Source organism: Macaca nemestrina, chromosome 7 (genome assembly GCF_043159975.1).
Source record: "Macaca nemestrina isolate mMacNem1 chromosome 7, mMacNem.hap1, whole genome shotgun sequence".
Taxonomy (NCBI): Eukaryota; Metazoa; Chordata; class Mammalia; order Primates; family Cercopithecidae; genus Macaca; species Macaca nemestrina.
The window spans coordinates 55,310,656-55,325,746 of record NC_092131.1 but is presented as its reverse complement, the minus strand read 5'-3'; the positions used below and the strand labels follow the sequence as shown (position 1 = coordinate 55,325,746).

The 15,091-nt window shown below is 38.1% G+C and overlaps 1 protein-coding gene across 2 annotated transcripts in view; it reads left to right on the top strand.

Annotated features, from left to right (window-relative positions):
• LOC105481814 (serine/threonine/tyrosine interacting protein) overlaps window positions 1-15,091 on the top strand; it is a 55,267-nt gene that overhangs the window by 31,488 nt on the left and 8,688 nt on the right. For both annotated transcript variants that reach the window (XM_011741563.2, XM_071100180.1), the window contains 6 exons: window positions 702-762; window positions 1,493-1,529; window positions 1,925-1,964; window positions 2,057-2,107; window positions 3,742-3,814; window positions 14,350-14,443. In XM_011741563.2, coding sequence (XP_011739865.1) covers window positions 702-762; window positions 1,493-1,529; window positions 1,925-1,964; window positions 2,057-2,107; window positions 3,742-3,814; window positions 14,350-14,443 — 356 coding nt within the window. The remainder of the gene's footprint in view (window positions 1-701; window positions 763-1,492; window positions 1,530-1,924; window positions 1,965-2,056; window positions 2,108-3,741; window positions 3,815-14,349; window positions 14,444-15,091) is intronic.

Here is a 15,091-nt window from a genome sequence, read left to right as displayed (position 1 = left end):
TTTTATGAGCAGGGGTCACAGGACCACTTAGAGAACAATCTTCTGGTCTTAGAGAAATTGATAGAAATAAAAGAATAACATAACGATTACAGGTACCTTTGTCTTTATTTCTAGGTCCACTCTGGTCTAGAGGAATGTATCTTCCTGCTTGTGATTTTTCTGTTTTAGCCAGATGGTTCATTATATGCCAATAAAATATGTATTTATTTTTGAGATAAGAATCTTGCTTTGTTGCCCAGGCTGGAGTGCAGTGGCCCAATCATAGCTTACTATATCCTTGACTTCCAGGCTCACACAATTCTACCTCAGCCCCCTGAGTAGCTGGGACTATAGGTGCACACCACCACACCCAGCCGATTTTTTAATATTTTTTAGAGATGGAGTCTCCCTCTGTTGCTCAGGCTAGGCTCAAGTGATCCTCCCACCTTGGCCTCCCAAAATGCTGGGATTACAGGCATGAGCCATTGTGCCCAGGCTGATGGATTTTTTTAAATACTAAAATATCAGAGATGTTAACATGGTGTTTCAAGTTTTAATGCCTTCAAGCAATGTAAAATCTACCACACAGTTCTTGGGAATATGATACTTTGAAAGTTGTTTTGCATTCTTGTCATGGTTACCAAGAAATAATGAGTTATTTTTTTAAAATACATTAAGCGTTTTACTTAAAGTGTGCTTATCACAAAATACTCTATTTTCAGATATTTAGTCCTGGATATCGCAGATAATCCAGTTGAAAATATAATACGTTTTTTCCCTATGGTAGGTACCAGTATTTTAAAAAATAACATTTAAATTTATTTATGATTTGACTTCTTAGTTGTGCTGCTGCTTTTTTCTTTTCTTTTCTTGTTTTTTTTGAGACAGAGTTTCACTCTTGTTGCCCAGGCTGGAGTGCAATGGCACAATCTTGGCTCATCACAACCTCCGCCTCCTGGGTTCAAGTGATTTTTCTGCCTCAGCCTCCCAAGTGGCTGGGATTACAGGCATGAGCCACCATGCCCTACTAATTTTGTATTTTTGGTAGAGACGGGGTTTCTCTGTGTTGATCAGGCTGGTCTCGAATTCCTGACCTCAGGTGATCCGCCCGCCCCAGGCTCCCAAAGTACTGGGATTTCAGGTGTGAGCCATCACACCCAGCCCCTTTAATTGTGCTTGTAAAGCTTACTACTTTTACTTTGCTGTGACTGAAAATTATGTGATTGTGTTTTTTAAAAAAATGAATTATTTGTAGAAAAATTTTTTATGATCTCCAGAAATTTGAGGAATCATATTGTGAATATATTAGATTCAAATTAAATTTTGGCTTCTTTTTTTTTTTTTTTTTGGACTTGTCTACTACAAGACAATTATTTGTAGCATTTTGGAAATTTGTGAATTAAGATAATTTTTATACCTATAAATTAGGAAATTGTTTTCAATAGGTTTCATTTTATTTCATTATATGCATTTATTTTATGCTTACATTAATCCACATGTCTTTTGCCTCCAGACTAAGGAATTTATTGATGGGAGCTTACAAACAGGAGGTAAATAATATTTCTTTTCCTTAACTAATGTTTATATTTTGATTATTTGTTAATTTTTTAGTTGGTATTTGTCTTAAATGCAGGATATGGAAGTTACAATTACATGTAGTAGCTTACTCCCAAATTTTTATTTTCCCAATTACTTGTTTCATTTGGATAGGCTTTCTGGAGTATCCCTGTAGACTGTTTTCAAATTCTCTGTGAGCTTTCAATTTCTTCAATAAGAGTCTGGTATATTCTCTACACAGCTAATAATAACAAATTGTAAAGATTTGAAAATAAACATCCAAGCGATTATAGTATATAAGGAAGGAGTTACTTTACTGTGGTTTCAATATATTTCAGCTGCTGACTCAGGTGTTTTTCCATTAGAATAACGAATTCATGTTTTTCAGGAAAAGTTCTTGTGCATGGAAATGCAGGGATCTCCAGAAGGTATGAAGTTAGAAATAATCTTTCTTTCTGTAACATTTAATTAATGAGTTGTATTTTCTGGTTGTTTTCTAAAATTATTTCCCCCTCTTCAGTGCAGCCTTTGTTATTGCGTACATTATGGAAACATTTGGAATGAAGTACAGGTAAGAAAATACCCTAAAACCTAGCCACAGTTTAAATTCTCATTAAAATGAAGCTTAATGGGAATGGTTTGGAAGTTTGAAGTTCTTATTCCCCTGATTATTTTTCATGTAGTCATGTTTGATTAGGCAGGCCCTTATTCTATGGTTAGTCTCAACCTAATTTATCTAGTTGTATAGATATGCATAGGCTAATATGGAAATCCTATGAAAAACTACTTACGACAAGAGAATTGGTTGGTCTGAGTATAAAAACTCCTGAACACAAATGTTAGTGCTTGCCTTATTTAAAAGGCTAATTTGTCATGTTCTACTTTAACAATAGTTGGATGAAAAATTACCTAGGAATTGTTTGCAGCATCTGTTTGTAATTCAGAGTAGTCTTTCTTATCAAAAATTATCTTTTCCAAGCATTCTATATAGATTTTTTAAAAGATGGGGGTGGTCATGAGCTTCTTACCCCAAGACAAAGCAAAAGCCTGGCCAGTGTACAGTATTTCCTTTCTCAGTTTTTCTTGTTCTACAAATTAGAAATCTTGTAGTAATCATTGACACCTTTTTCTCTTTCAGTCCCCTTTTATATTTAAATTAGAACGGGAAACTTTGCTTTAAAATATCTATTCTTAAAAGAATATTATTTGAATACAAATATTTATTTATTTATTTATTTATTTATTTTGAGACAGAGTCTTGCTCTATTGGCGGGCTGGAGTGCAGTGGCATGACCTCAACTCACTGCAGCCTCCGCCTCCCAGATTCAAGCAATTCTCCTTCCTCAGCCTCCCTAGTAGCTGGGACTACAGGTGCACGCCACCATGCCCAGCTAATTTTTGTATTTTTATTAGAGACAGAGTTTCACCATGTTGGCCAGGATGGTCTCGATCTCTTGACCTTGTGATCCGCCAACCTCAGCCTCCCAAAGTGCTGGTATTACAGGGGTGAGCCACTGCGCCCGGCCTGAATACAAATATTTAATTGCAAAAAGATTGAACATGTATTGATGGACTTTATGTTGTATATATTCTTTTTATTTGGAATTTTGTCAGAACATTAATGTTGGAAATAATTTGTATTTATTGGGTCTTTGCTGTGAGCTCAGTACTATTATAGGCACTTTTATCTAATTTAAGCCTCATAACAACAAAAGTAAACCTCTTTAACTAGTGATAATATTTTGAGCTTGAACTTGTACAAAATGCTTACATTTTATAAGCATTTAACATGCACAAAATGCTTACATTTTATATATTTATTTTAGAGACAGGGTCTTCCTCTGTTTCTCAGGCTGGAGTATAGTGGCACAATCATAGCTCACTGTAGCCTTAGACTCCAGGGCTCAAGCAGTCCTCCCACCTCAGCCTCTCAAGAAGCTGGGACTATACCACATCACTGTGCCTGGCTAATTTTTAAGTTTTTTGTAGAGATGGGGTCTGACTACATTGCCCAGGCTGGTCTCAAAGTCCTGGCTTCAAGCAGTCCTCCTGTGTTGGCCTCCCAAAGGATTGGGGTTACAGGCATGAGCCACTGCACCTGGCCACTTTACACTTATCTCCTATTCATAGTAGTTTCCCAAGGTAGGTGTTATTAGACTCTTCATTAAGTAATGCTGTCACATTAATATTCTTTTCTGTTTTCAGAGATGCTTTTGCTTATGTTCAAGAAAGAAGATTTTGTATTAATCCTAATGCTGGATTTGTCCATCAACTTCAGGTAACTTCTCTTTTCTTCCTCTTTAAGGCAGTTGGAAAGTAAGATATAAAATCCTTTGTACATGTAATTTAGGTGTACAATTTACTTTGTAAATACTTAAAATTGCCATAATCTGACTATTTTGATCCTTTATTCAAGTTTATATCTCTATTTAGAAGAATTTTCTTGAATGGGTGTGGTGGCTCATACCTGTCTGTAATCCCAGCACTGTGGGAAAACAAGGCGTTTGGATCACTTGAAGCCAGAAGTATGAGATCAGCCTGGGCCACAAAGTGATACCTAATCTCTAAAAAATAAAAAATAAACAAAAATTAGCCAGTCATGGTGGTGCATGGCTGTGGTCTCAGCTACTCAAGAGGCTAAGATGGGAGGATTGCTTGAGCCCAGGAGTTTGAGGCTACAGTGAACAGTGATTGTGCCATTGCACTCCAGCCTGGCCTACAGAGTGAGACCCCATCCCTAAAAAATTTAAAAAAAAATTTTTTTCTTAAAAGCTGGCATTACCAAGAAAAAAGGGTTAAAGATACATTATCAAATCTAAGGTAAAATAATGGCTGTTAGAAATGTCTTTGATTTTTTTTCTTCATTTTGATCACACAGAGCATAAGACAGTTTTGATTCTAAGTATACTAACTGTAACAGCTTTTTCCATTATATGTTTATCTTTTCCATGTTGTTTCATATTTTGTTGATGCCTGGTGGATGCACTGAAGAAGACAATAAATCTGAATTAATCCTATTAGACCAGGTTATTCAGTTTATTCCAAGAGGCCAAATCATAGGCTGCAGAATGTACTCTAGCTGATTACATCCAGTTATGTAGGAATAAAGCTCATATTTCAACATCAAGAATATTTATTACAAAATATATTGTTGTAGTTACCAAGCTTTAAATTTTATTTTAATTTTTACTTTTAATTTTTACTACATTCAAAAGAGAAACAGTGTCATCTGTGTTCAGCCTGTTCATGTAAAATGTTTGTCTTCTGACTTTATAAGTTTCTTTGCCTTTTACCATGTTGTAGAGAACATTCTTGTTTTTTTCATTAAAAAAAAAATTTTTTTTTTTTGAGAGGGAGTCTCGCTCTGTCGCCCAGGCTGGAGTGCAGTGGCCGGATCTCAGCTCACTGCAAGCTCCGCCTCCCGGGTTTACGCCATTCTCCTGCCTCTGCCTCCTGAGTAGCTGGGACTACAGGCGCCCGCCACCTCGCCCGGCTAGTTTTTTGTAGTTTTAGTTTTTTGTAGTTTTAGTAGAGACGGGGTTTCACTGTGTTCGCCAGGATGGTCTCGATCTCCTGACTTCGTGATCCGCCCGTCTCGGCCTCCCAAAGTGCTGGGATTACAGGCTTGAGCCACCGCGCCCGGCCTTAAAATTACTTTTTAAGCTTTTCTTTTTTTGTGGATACATAGTAGGTATATACATGGGTGCATTAGATATTTTGACACAGGCATGCAATGTGTAATAATCACATCATGGAAAAACACAGTATCCATCCCCTCAATCATTTATCCTTTGTGTTACAAACAATCCAATTATACTCTTACTTGTTTTTAAATGTGTAAAAACATTCTTTTTTAAAATTAATTTTTGTATTTGAAAGAGCAGTATATGCATATGTTTAAGAAAATTGTTCTGGCACAGTGGCTCACGCCTGTAATCCCAGCACTTTGGGAGGCCGAGGTGAGTGGATCACCTGAGGTCAGGAGTTTCAAGACCAGCCTGGCCAACATGGGGAAACCCCATCTCTACTAAAACTGCAAAATTAGCTGGGCGTGGTAATGCATGCCTGTAATCCCAGCTACTCAGGAGGCTGAGGCAGGAGAATCGCTTGAACCTGGGAGGCGGAGGTTGTGGTGAGCCGAGATCACGCCATTGCATTCCAGCCTGGGCAACAAGAACGAAACTCTGTGTCAAAAAATATATATATATATTGGAAAGATCCTGATAGGTATATCTGTGTGAATACACCTGTAAGGTAACTGAAGTGGAATTAGTGGGTTCCAGTGCATCTGAAATTTGATAGATGTTTCCAGATTGCCTCCAAAAAAGATGAAATAATATAAACTTATACCACCAGGAAACAAGCCTATTTCCTCCTACCCTAAATAACATCAGTAGCCAAAAATGATTTTTTTTTTTTTTTTTTTTTTTTTTTTTTGAGATGGAGTCTTACTCTGTCACCCAGGCTGGAGTGCAATGGTGCCATCTCGGTTCTTTATAACAAATTCTGGTGTGTCCTTTAGAGATCTGAAGTTTTCTTTTTTAAAGTGCTAGTTCTAGTTTTTGAACTGTTAATATGGTGACTTGAGTTACTGGATCACATTAGATTAGATTTCCTAATATTGAATCATCCTTTTGGTCCAGCAATGGATCCCACTTGGTTATGATACACTGTTTTCTTAATGTATTGCTGGATTGTATTTGCTAATCTTTTTTTTTTTTTTCAGGATTTTGGAATCAGTTAAATAGTAAATTGGTTTGTCTTTTTTTTTTTTTTTCTATCCTTTTCTGGTTTTACTGTCTCTATCAGTGTTCCCATTTCTTAATGGAAACTTTCCGTTTCTCTTTGTGCCATAGATCAATTTAGATTAGATTGGAGTTACTTGTCTCTTAATGCATTAGTATATGGCACCTGTGAATTATCTGACCATAATGTTTTATCTAATTCAGTTATTCATTATTTCATTCATTCATATATTTTGACAGTAGACCAATTCTCAGACAACATTCTTCGTTCGGTGTATCGGTTTGGTTTTCTTTTCTTTCTTTTTTTTTTTTTTGAGGTAGAGTCTTGTGCTCTGTTGACCTGGCTGGACTGCAGTGGTGCAATCTTAGCTCGCTGCAACCTCCGCCTCCTGGGTTCAAGTGATTCTGCTGCCTCAGCCTCCAGAATAGCTGGGATTACAGGCGCCTGCCACCACGCCTGGCTAATTTTTGTGTTTTCAGTAGAGACGAGGTTTCACCATATTGGCCAGGCTGGTCTCAAACTCCGGACCTCAGATGATCCGCCCACCTTGGCCTCCCAAAGTGCTGAGGTTACAGGTGTGAACCACTGTTCCTGGCCTGGTTTGATTTTCCGATACTCCTTAGGTCACTTTGGAAGTATTTATGATCTTCTGTGTAATCATTGATTTCATAAGAGTTCTACATAGAGTTAAGGAAAATAGTATCTTGTACTTTAATATCTTTTGGTTCTATTATTTTTTCTCTTCATCTGGTTAGTCCATGCCATTTTTCTGAATTCTAATTTCTGCTTGCTTGGTACTTTGCTTTAGTGTTGTTTGCTGCTGTGGTTGTGAATTTCCTGAATTGAAAACTTGGTTTCTTTTTATTCTTTCAAAAATTCAAGGCCACTAATTATCCTCTTTGCATTGTGTTACTCGCATGCTGCAGATTCTCATCGGCATTATTTTTATTGTTATAGCTTGATATTCTGTGATTTCAGTTTTGGTTTTTTTTTTAAATCTAATATATGTTGAGTTTTTTTTTAATTGTATAGGTGACTGGGTTTCAAAATTTTTAATTTTCATATTTAGTTTTATTGTAATCAGAGAATGTTTTTTAGTACATTGTTTTTGATGTTTTCTTTGTGGTTTAATATGTAGTTGTTGTCATGAATTTTATGGGCATTTGAAAAGAAGATGTATTCTGTTTTCAGGGGATAAAGTTAAATGTGTTTGTCCACTTGATCTGTCTTGGGCTGAAATCAGTGAACTGGAATCTATTACTGTATTTTTTTTTTTTCCTTATTTTTATGTTTACTTTTTCTTTCCACTTTTTTGGTTTTGCAAGTTTGTTTTCTGTACTTACTATTTGGTACATAGAAATTCAAGTTAGGTTTTTATTTTAGTTGTACCCTATTTAAATTTCACGGTTTTTTGGGGGTTTTTTTTGTTTGTTTTTTTTTTAGACAGAGTCTTTCTCTGTTGCCCAGGCTGAAGTGCAGTGGTGCAATCTCGGCTCACTGCAACCTCTGCCTCCTGGGTTCAAGCGATTCTTCTGCCTCAGCCTCCCAAGTAGCTGGGATTACAGGCATGCGTCACCAAGCCCGGCTAATTTTTGTATTTTTAGTAGAGACGGGGTTTCACAAAACATGTTGGCCAGGCTGGTCTTGAACTCCTGACACAATCCGCCCACCTCAGCCTCCCAAAGTGCTGGGATTACAGGTGTGAGCCACTGCGCCCGGACAGATTTCGGTTATTTTACCTTGCAGTTAACCTGGTTTAATATTGTAAATCCTACTCTTTCTGTTTGCTTGCATTTGCCTTTTGAGTTTTCCCATTCCTTTGCCTTCAAGCTTGCTTTTTTTTTTCATTATTATTATTATACTTTAAGTTCTAGGGTACATGTGCATAACGTGCAGGTTTGTTACATATGTATACTTGTGCCATGTTGGTGTGCTGCACCCATCAACTCATCATTTACATCAGGTATAACTCCCAATGCAATCCCTCCCCCCTCCCCCTTCCCCATAATAGGCCCTGGTGTGTGATGTTCCCCTTCCTGAGTGCAAGTGATCTCATTGTTCAATTCCCACCTATGAGTGAGAACATGCGGTGTTTAGTTTTCTGTTCTTGCGATAGTTTGCTGAGAATGATGGTTTCCAGCTGCATCCATGTCCCTACAAAGGACACAAACTCATCCTTTTTTATGGCTGTATAGTATTCCATGGTGTATATGTGCCACATTTTCTTAATCCAGTCTGTCACTGATGGTCATTTGGGTTGATTCCAAGTCTTTGCTATTGTGAATAGTGCCGCAGTGAACATACATGTGCATGTGTCTTTATAGCAGCATGATTTATAATCCTTTGGGTATATCCCCAGTAATGGGATGGCTGGGTCATATGGTACTTCTAGTTCTAGATCCTTGAGGAATCGCCATACTGTTTTCCATAATGGTTGAACTAGTTTACAGTCCCACCAATAGTGTAAAAGTGTTCCTATTTCTCCACATCCTCTCCAGCACCTGTTGTTTCCTGACTTTTTAATGATTGCCATTCTAACTGATATGAGATGGTATCTCATTGTGGTTTTGATTTGCATTTCTCTCATGGCCAGTGATGATGAGCATTTTTTCATGTGTCTGTTGGCTGTATGCATGTCTTCTTTTGAGAAATGTCTGTTCATATCCTTTGCCCACTTTTTGATGGGGTTGTTTTTTTCTTGTAAATTTGTTTGAGTTCTTTGTAGGTTCTGGATATTAGCCCTTTGTCAGATGAGTAGATTGCAAAAATTTTCTCCCATTCTGTAGGTTGCCTGTTCACTCTGATGGTAGTTTCTTTTGCTGTGCAGAAGCTCTTTAGTTTAATTAGATCCCATTTGTCAATTTTCACTTTTGTTGCCATTGCTTTTGGTGTTTTAGACATGAAGTCCTTGCCCATGCCTATGTCCTAAATGGTATTCCCTAGGTTTTCTTCTAGGGTTTTTATGGTATTAGGTCTAACATTTAAGTCTCTAATCCATCTTGAATTAATTTTCGTATAAGGAGTAAGGAGAGGATCCAGTTTCAGCTTTCTACTTATGGCTAGCCAATTTTCCCAGCACCATTTATTAAATAGGGAATCCTTTCCCCATTTCTTGTTTTTGTCAGGTTTGTCAAAGATCAGATGGCTGTAGATGTGTGGTATTATTTCTGAGGACTCTGTTCTGTTCCATTGGTCTATATCTCTGTTTTGGTACCAGTACCATGCTGTTTTGGTTACTGTAGCCTTGTAGTATAGTTTGAAGTCACGTAGCGTGATGCCTCCAGCTTTGTTCTTTTGACTTAGGGTTGTCTTGGCAATGTGGGGTCTTTTTGGGTTTCATATGAACTTTAAAGCAGTTTTTTCCAATTCTGTGAAGAAACTCTTTGGTAGCTTGATTGGGATGGCATTGAATCTATAAATTACCTTGGGCAGTATGGCCATTTTCATGATATTGATTCTTCCTATCCATGAGCATGGTATGTTCTTCCATTTGTTTGTGTCCTCTTTTATTTCACTGAGCAGTGCTTTGTAGTTCTCCTTGAAGAGGTCCTTTACATCCCTTGTAAGTTGGATTCCTAGGTATTTTATTCTCTTTGAAGCAATTGTGAATGGAAGTTCATTCATGATTTGGTGCTCTGTTTCTAAATTACTTGATTTTAGATGCTTTTCCTCAATATTGTCTAGGATTGAGTTTTGCTATTAAATCTGGTATCATCTGTTTTCTAATAGGTGAATACACTTTCATTTACTGAAAATGACAGGTACAATCTTACATTATTTCATATTATGCTTTCTGTTTTAAAAGGATCCTTTTTTTTAAACTTCTTTTTATAGTTTAAAAGTTTTTGATGTGTTTATGTTTGTTACATAATTTTTAAGGTTTTATTTATTGACTTTTCCTTTTTTTTTTTTTTTTTTTTTTTTTTTTTTTTTTTTTTGAGATAAGTCTCACTCTACTGCCCAGGCTGGAGTACAGTGGTGTGATCTCGGCTCACTGCAGCCTTTGCCTCCTGGGTTTGAATGATTCACACACCTCAGCCTCCCGAGTAGCTGGGATTACAGACATATGTCACCACATCCAGCTAATTTTTGTATTTTTGGTAGAGACGGGGTTTCACCATGTTGGTCAGGACGGTCTCGAATTGCTGAGATCATGTGATCCACCCGCTTCAGCCTCCGAAGTGCTGGGATTACAGGCGTGAGCCACAGTGCCCAGCCCTTAATCCTATATTTCAGTAAGATTCAGCCAATCCTATTACCTGTCCCAGTGTCTTTATTAAACTCTTGGACTTTGAGTATTATTGTTAAGGATAGTTCATGGAAACTATATTCCCGTGGAAACTATCCCTTTGCATATTGGAAAATATTTTTCTCTTGCCCTTATATTTGAATGACAGTGGCTAGATGTAAAATTTTTATTTAGTACTTTTTCCCTAGTGATTTTGTACACAGATCTGATATTAAGTATTTTTTGTTTTTTTGTTTTTTTGGAGATGGAGTCTCACTCTGTCACCCAGGCTGGAGTGCAGTGGCACAATCTCGGCTCAATTGCAACCTCCACCTCCCGAGTTCAAGTGATTCTCCTGCCTCAGCCTCCTGCGTAGCTGGGATTACAGGCACATGCCACCACACCCAGCTAATTTTATGTTTTTAGTAGAGATGGGGTTTCACCATGTTAGCCAGGCTGGTCTCAAACTCCTGACCTCAGGTGATATGCCCGCTTTGGCCTCCCAAAGTGTTGGTATTATAGGCGTGAGCCACCACGTCTGGCCTAAATATTGTTTTAGAAAAGTTTGAAGGCAGACCAATTTTAAGATTCCCCCGTTAGGTGAATTGATTTGTGTCAGGAGAAGGTTGTCTAGATCAGCAGTCTGCAACCTTTTTCGCACCAAGGACCAGTTTCATGGAAGACAGTTTTTCTGCAGATGGGGTGGTGGGGGAGATGGTTTCAGGACAAAACTGTTCTACCTCAGATCATCAGGCATTATAAGGAGTGTGCAACCTAGATCCCTCGCATACCATAGGGAGGGATAGGTTTACCACAGCGTTTGCACTCCTGTAAGACTCTAATGCTGCTCTTGATCTAACAGGAGGCAGTGCTCAGGTGGTAATGCTCCGTGGAGTGCCACTCGCTTCCTGCTGTATGGCCCAGTTCCTGACAGGCGATGGACTGATTTTGGGGTCTGCAGTCCAGGGGTGGGGACCCCTCGTCTAGATGACCATAAGATGCTTTATCAAGGTGTATCCTGGTTTTTTGTGTTTTTGTTTTTTGAGAGGGGTTTTGCACTGTCACCCAGGCTACAGTGCAGTGGTGTGATCATGGTTCACTGTAGCCTTGACCTCCTGGGCTCAAGCGATCTTCCCACCCTAGCTTCCTGAGTAGCTGGGACCATGGGTACACACTACCACACCTGGCTAAGTTGTTTGTTTGTTGTTGTTGTTTGAGACGAAGTCTCACTCTGTTGCCCAAGCTGGAGTGCAATGGCGCGATCTTGGCTCACCGCAACCTCTGCCTCCTGGGTTCAGGCGATTCTTCTGCCTCAGTCTCCCGAGTTGCTGGGATTACAGGCATGTGCCACCAAACTCAGCTAATTTTTGTATTTTTTGTAGAGAGACGGGGTTTCACCATGTTGGTCAGGCTGGTCTGGAACTCCTGACCTCAGGTTATCTGCCTGCCTTGGCCTCCCAAAGTGCTGGGATTACAGGTGTGAGGCCACACACCTGACTTAGTTTTTTAAATTATTTTTGGTAGAGATAGGGTTTTGCCATATTGTCCAGGCTGGTCTCAAACTCCTGTACTCAAGTGATCCTCCCACCTTGGCATCACAAAGTGCTGGGATTACAGGCTGTATCTTGTTGATTGCTCTACATCAGTTTTTTTCTGAGTCATAGTGTGCTCTTACCACTTGGAAATTCAAGCCTTCCCTTATATCAGGAAAGTTGTCTTCTATTGTGTATTTGCCCTTTTGGTTGTTCTATTTCTGTTTCTTTTTAGTGTACGCCTTACCCTGGTATAGTTTATGTTCCCTTTTTTCTTTATTTGCTCGTTTCTCTGTAAGTATTTTCAGCTTTGTTCTTTTTTATTCCACTTGATTTTTCTCACATTGTTTTCCATGTCCCATGCTGCATTGTTTCATTAAGTATTTATTTGGCATTGTTTTAATTAGGCACTGACAGTAAAGCAGAGAACAAAACAGACAATAATCCTTGACCTCATGAAACTTATTTAGTGGGAGAATCAGACAGCAAACAAAATGTAGTAGGTCAGAAGTAATGGATCCAAGAAAAGTAAGGCCATGTAAGGAGGGTGGGACAAGAATTGCGTTTTTAGAAGAGTGGTCAGAAATGGGCTTACTGAAAAGTGGTATTTTGAGCAAAGACCTGAAGAAATGCACATATTTGGGGGAAAGCATTTGAGGTAGAGGAATAAGTATTAGTGGTTTGAGGTGGGAGCATAGTTCTTAGAACGATACTCATTTCATCCTAGGGCCAGTCCTCATGACCTCATCCCAACTTAATCACCTGCCGAAGTCCCCACATTAAGTGTTTGGACTTCAACGTATGAATTTTCAGAGGAATGCAAACATTCAATCCTGTAACTGCCATATTTTCTTTGATTAATTTGTTCATAATTTTCATGTGCTTCATGGTATAAGTTTTATGGCATTTTCTTTATGACGTTTGGTTATACTCTTGCTTTTCTGTTTTTTTGGTTTTTTCCTTGTAAAATCTTTGAGTAAGACCTAACACTGGTTCCTTTTTGATTATTAGTCATCTTTGAACTGGAGGTATTCGTCTTAGATCAGCTATTTACCCAAGAATAAAATTGTGGGAAAGGGGCCAGAGGAGTGGTTGGGGAAGGCAGACAGCTTGAATTTTCCCAGGTTCCTTTGGTGGCATGAATCAGTGAGTAAGAAGCAGAGCAGCTTATATCACAGGTTTATTTTGTTTAAATTGATAAACACTGATGTATGTTAGAATCACCTGGGGAATTCTTAACCAAGCCAATGAAATGAAAATCTATGAGGGTGGGGCCTAGGTATGTAGGTTTTAAAGTGCCTCAGGTGATTCTCATGTATATCCAGGCTAGAATTGCTGATTTAGCCTTTACTTTTAGCTATCCACGATCAACTGATGCTTGGCTACCTAAAACCAAATTTCTCTTCCTCCTTACCATACTTACAGCCTGCTGCTTGCAAAAAACGGCAGGTATACATGTTCACATTTTCCTTAATATGTCCCACCTTCTCCCATAGGCCACTCATATTTTCTGACTTTTTCATACCATGCAAGGGCTTGTTGGTTTTATTTTAGGTCACCTTTTTTAGCGAGCTATGAACTGTACCTACTCTGGCCCACAGAGGAGTTATCTGCTATGCCTAGCTTAGTATGGTTCTATTTTTTGAAAATTTTATTGTGAAATTATAATACATATATAGAAAATGCATAAAATGTAAATAAACATCCATGTAACTATTGCCCAAGTACAGAAACAGAATGTTTACCAGAACGCCAAAAGCCTTTTTCATGCCCCTTCTCAAGCACAGATCTGTTTCTCCCTCCATAAAGGTAACCGCTCTCCTGACCTAGCTGGTAATCAATTCCTTTTCCCCTCATTCTTCTCATTTTCAGAATAATGGATATTTCCTAGTTTCATCAAATGTTTTCCTTGTTTTCAGAAAAGAGAAAAACAAAAATGCCTTTATTCTTATAACTGGAAGCAGAGGACTATTGAGATTGCCAATTTAGGTTTTTGGTGTTTTTTGGGTTTTTTTTAAACAGATGAAGTCAGAGATCATTATAGCTAATGCCATACTGACTGGCAGTTCAACATGTAGTACCCTAGCGCAAGCTATTAGCCAGACTTGATTTATAGTTATCAGTATTATCAGTAGTTCCGAATTTATGAGACAGGAATTTTAAACTTCCATTTATCTTCAAACAGTATGGGACTAGAGTTTTCAGTACAGATGAAGAATACCAAAAGTGTATTGTATATTAATCACTATTTTGGGTACCCAAGAATGTAAATATATATTCAAGGTAATTAACTTTTTTTTTTTTAAGGAATATGAAGCCATCTACCTAGCAAAATTAACAATACAGATGATGTCACCACTCCAGATAGAAAGGTCATTATCTGTTCATTCTGGTACCACAGGTAAGGATTTTTTTCTTTTTGGAGAAATTTGGGAAGAGAGATAATGAAAGGTGGAGAACTTGCTACAGGTTACACTGAACAATTTAAATTGTTTAGAAAACTTGTTAAACTATTGAGCTCAGATAATTCCAAAAGGATTCATTTTATAATGAATAAATGTGTACTGTAATAAGCTTAAGTCTTTTAAGTAGTAGTACATCCATGTTGTAAAGATTAAAATAAGAAGAAGAATCTGGAGAAGGGGCCCTAAACATGCTTAGGTGATCTTATTAAAAGTAAAGGGTGGTTAATACAGCATGTAGGGTGGCTAATGTGAGCTGTTTTTCTCTTGCCATCAATATTTCCATCCTTTCCTCCGTCTGTTGCTATTTCAGAAGTACCCTAAGCCCCTTATTTTCAAAGTTAATCCAGGCATGCTCTCAAAATCTTCCTTTCCCAAGACCGTGCTACCCGTGTTTATCACCTTTGTTTCTCTCCTAACAAAGCACACAAGGTATTTTTAATTTATTTCCAGTTTTTCCTACCCTGCAGTTCACTTCAACCTTTGAACCAACAGTTACATAAGGCAGTAAGAACAGCTTATATACCTAGTTAGCACTGACCTGGAAATTGAGGACAGGTGATCTGATCCACAAGTATAGAATTCAT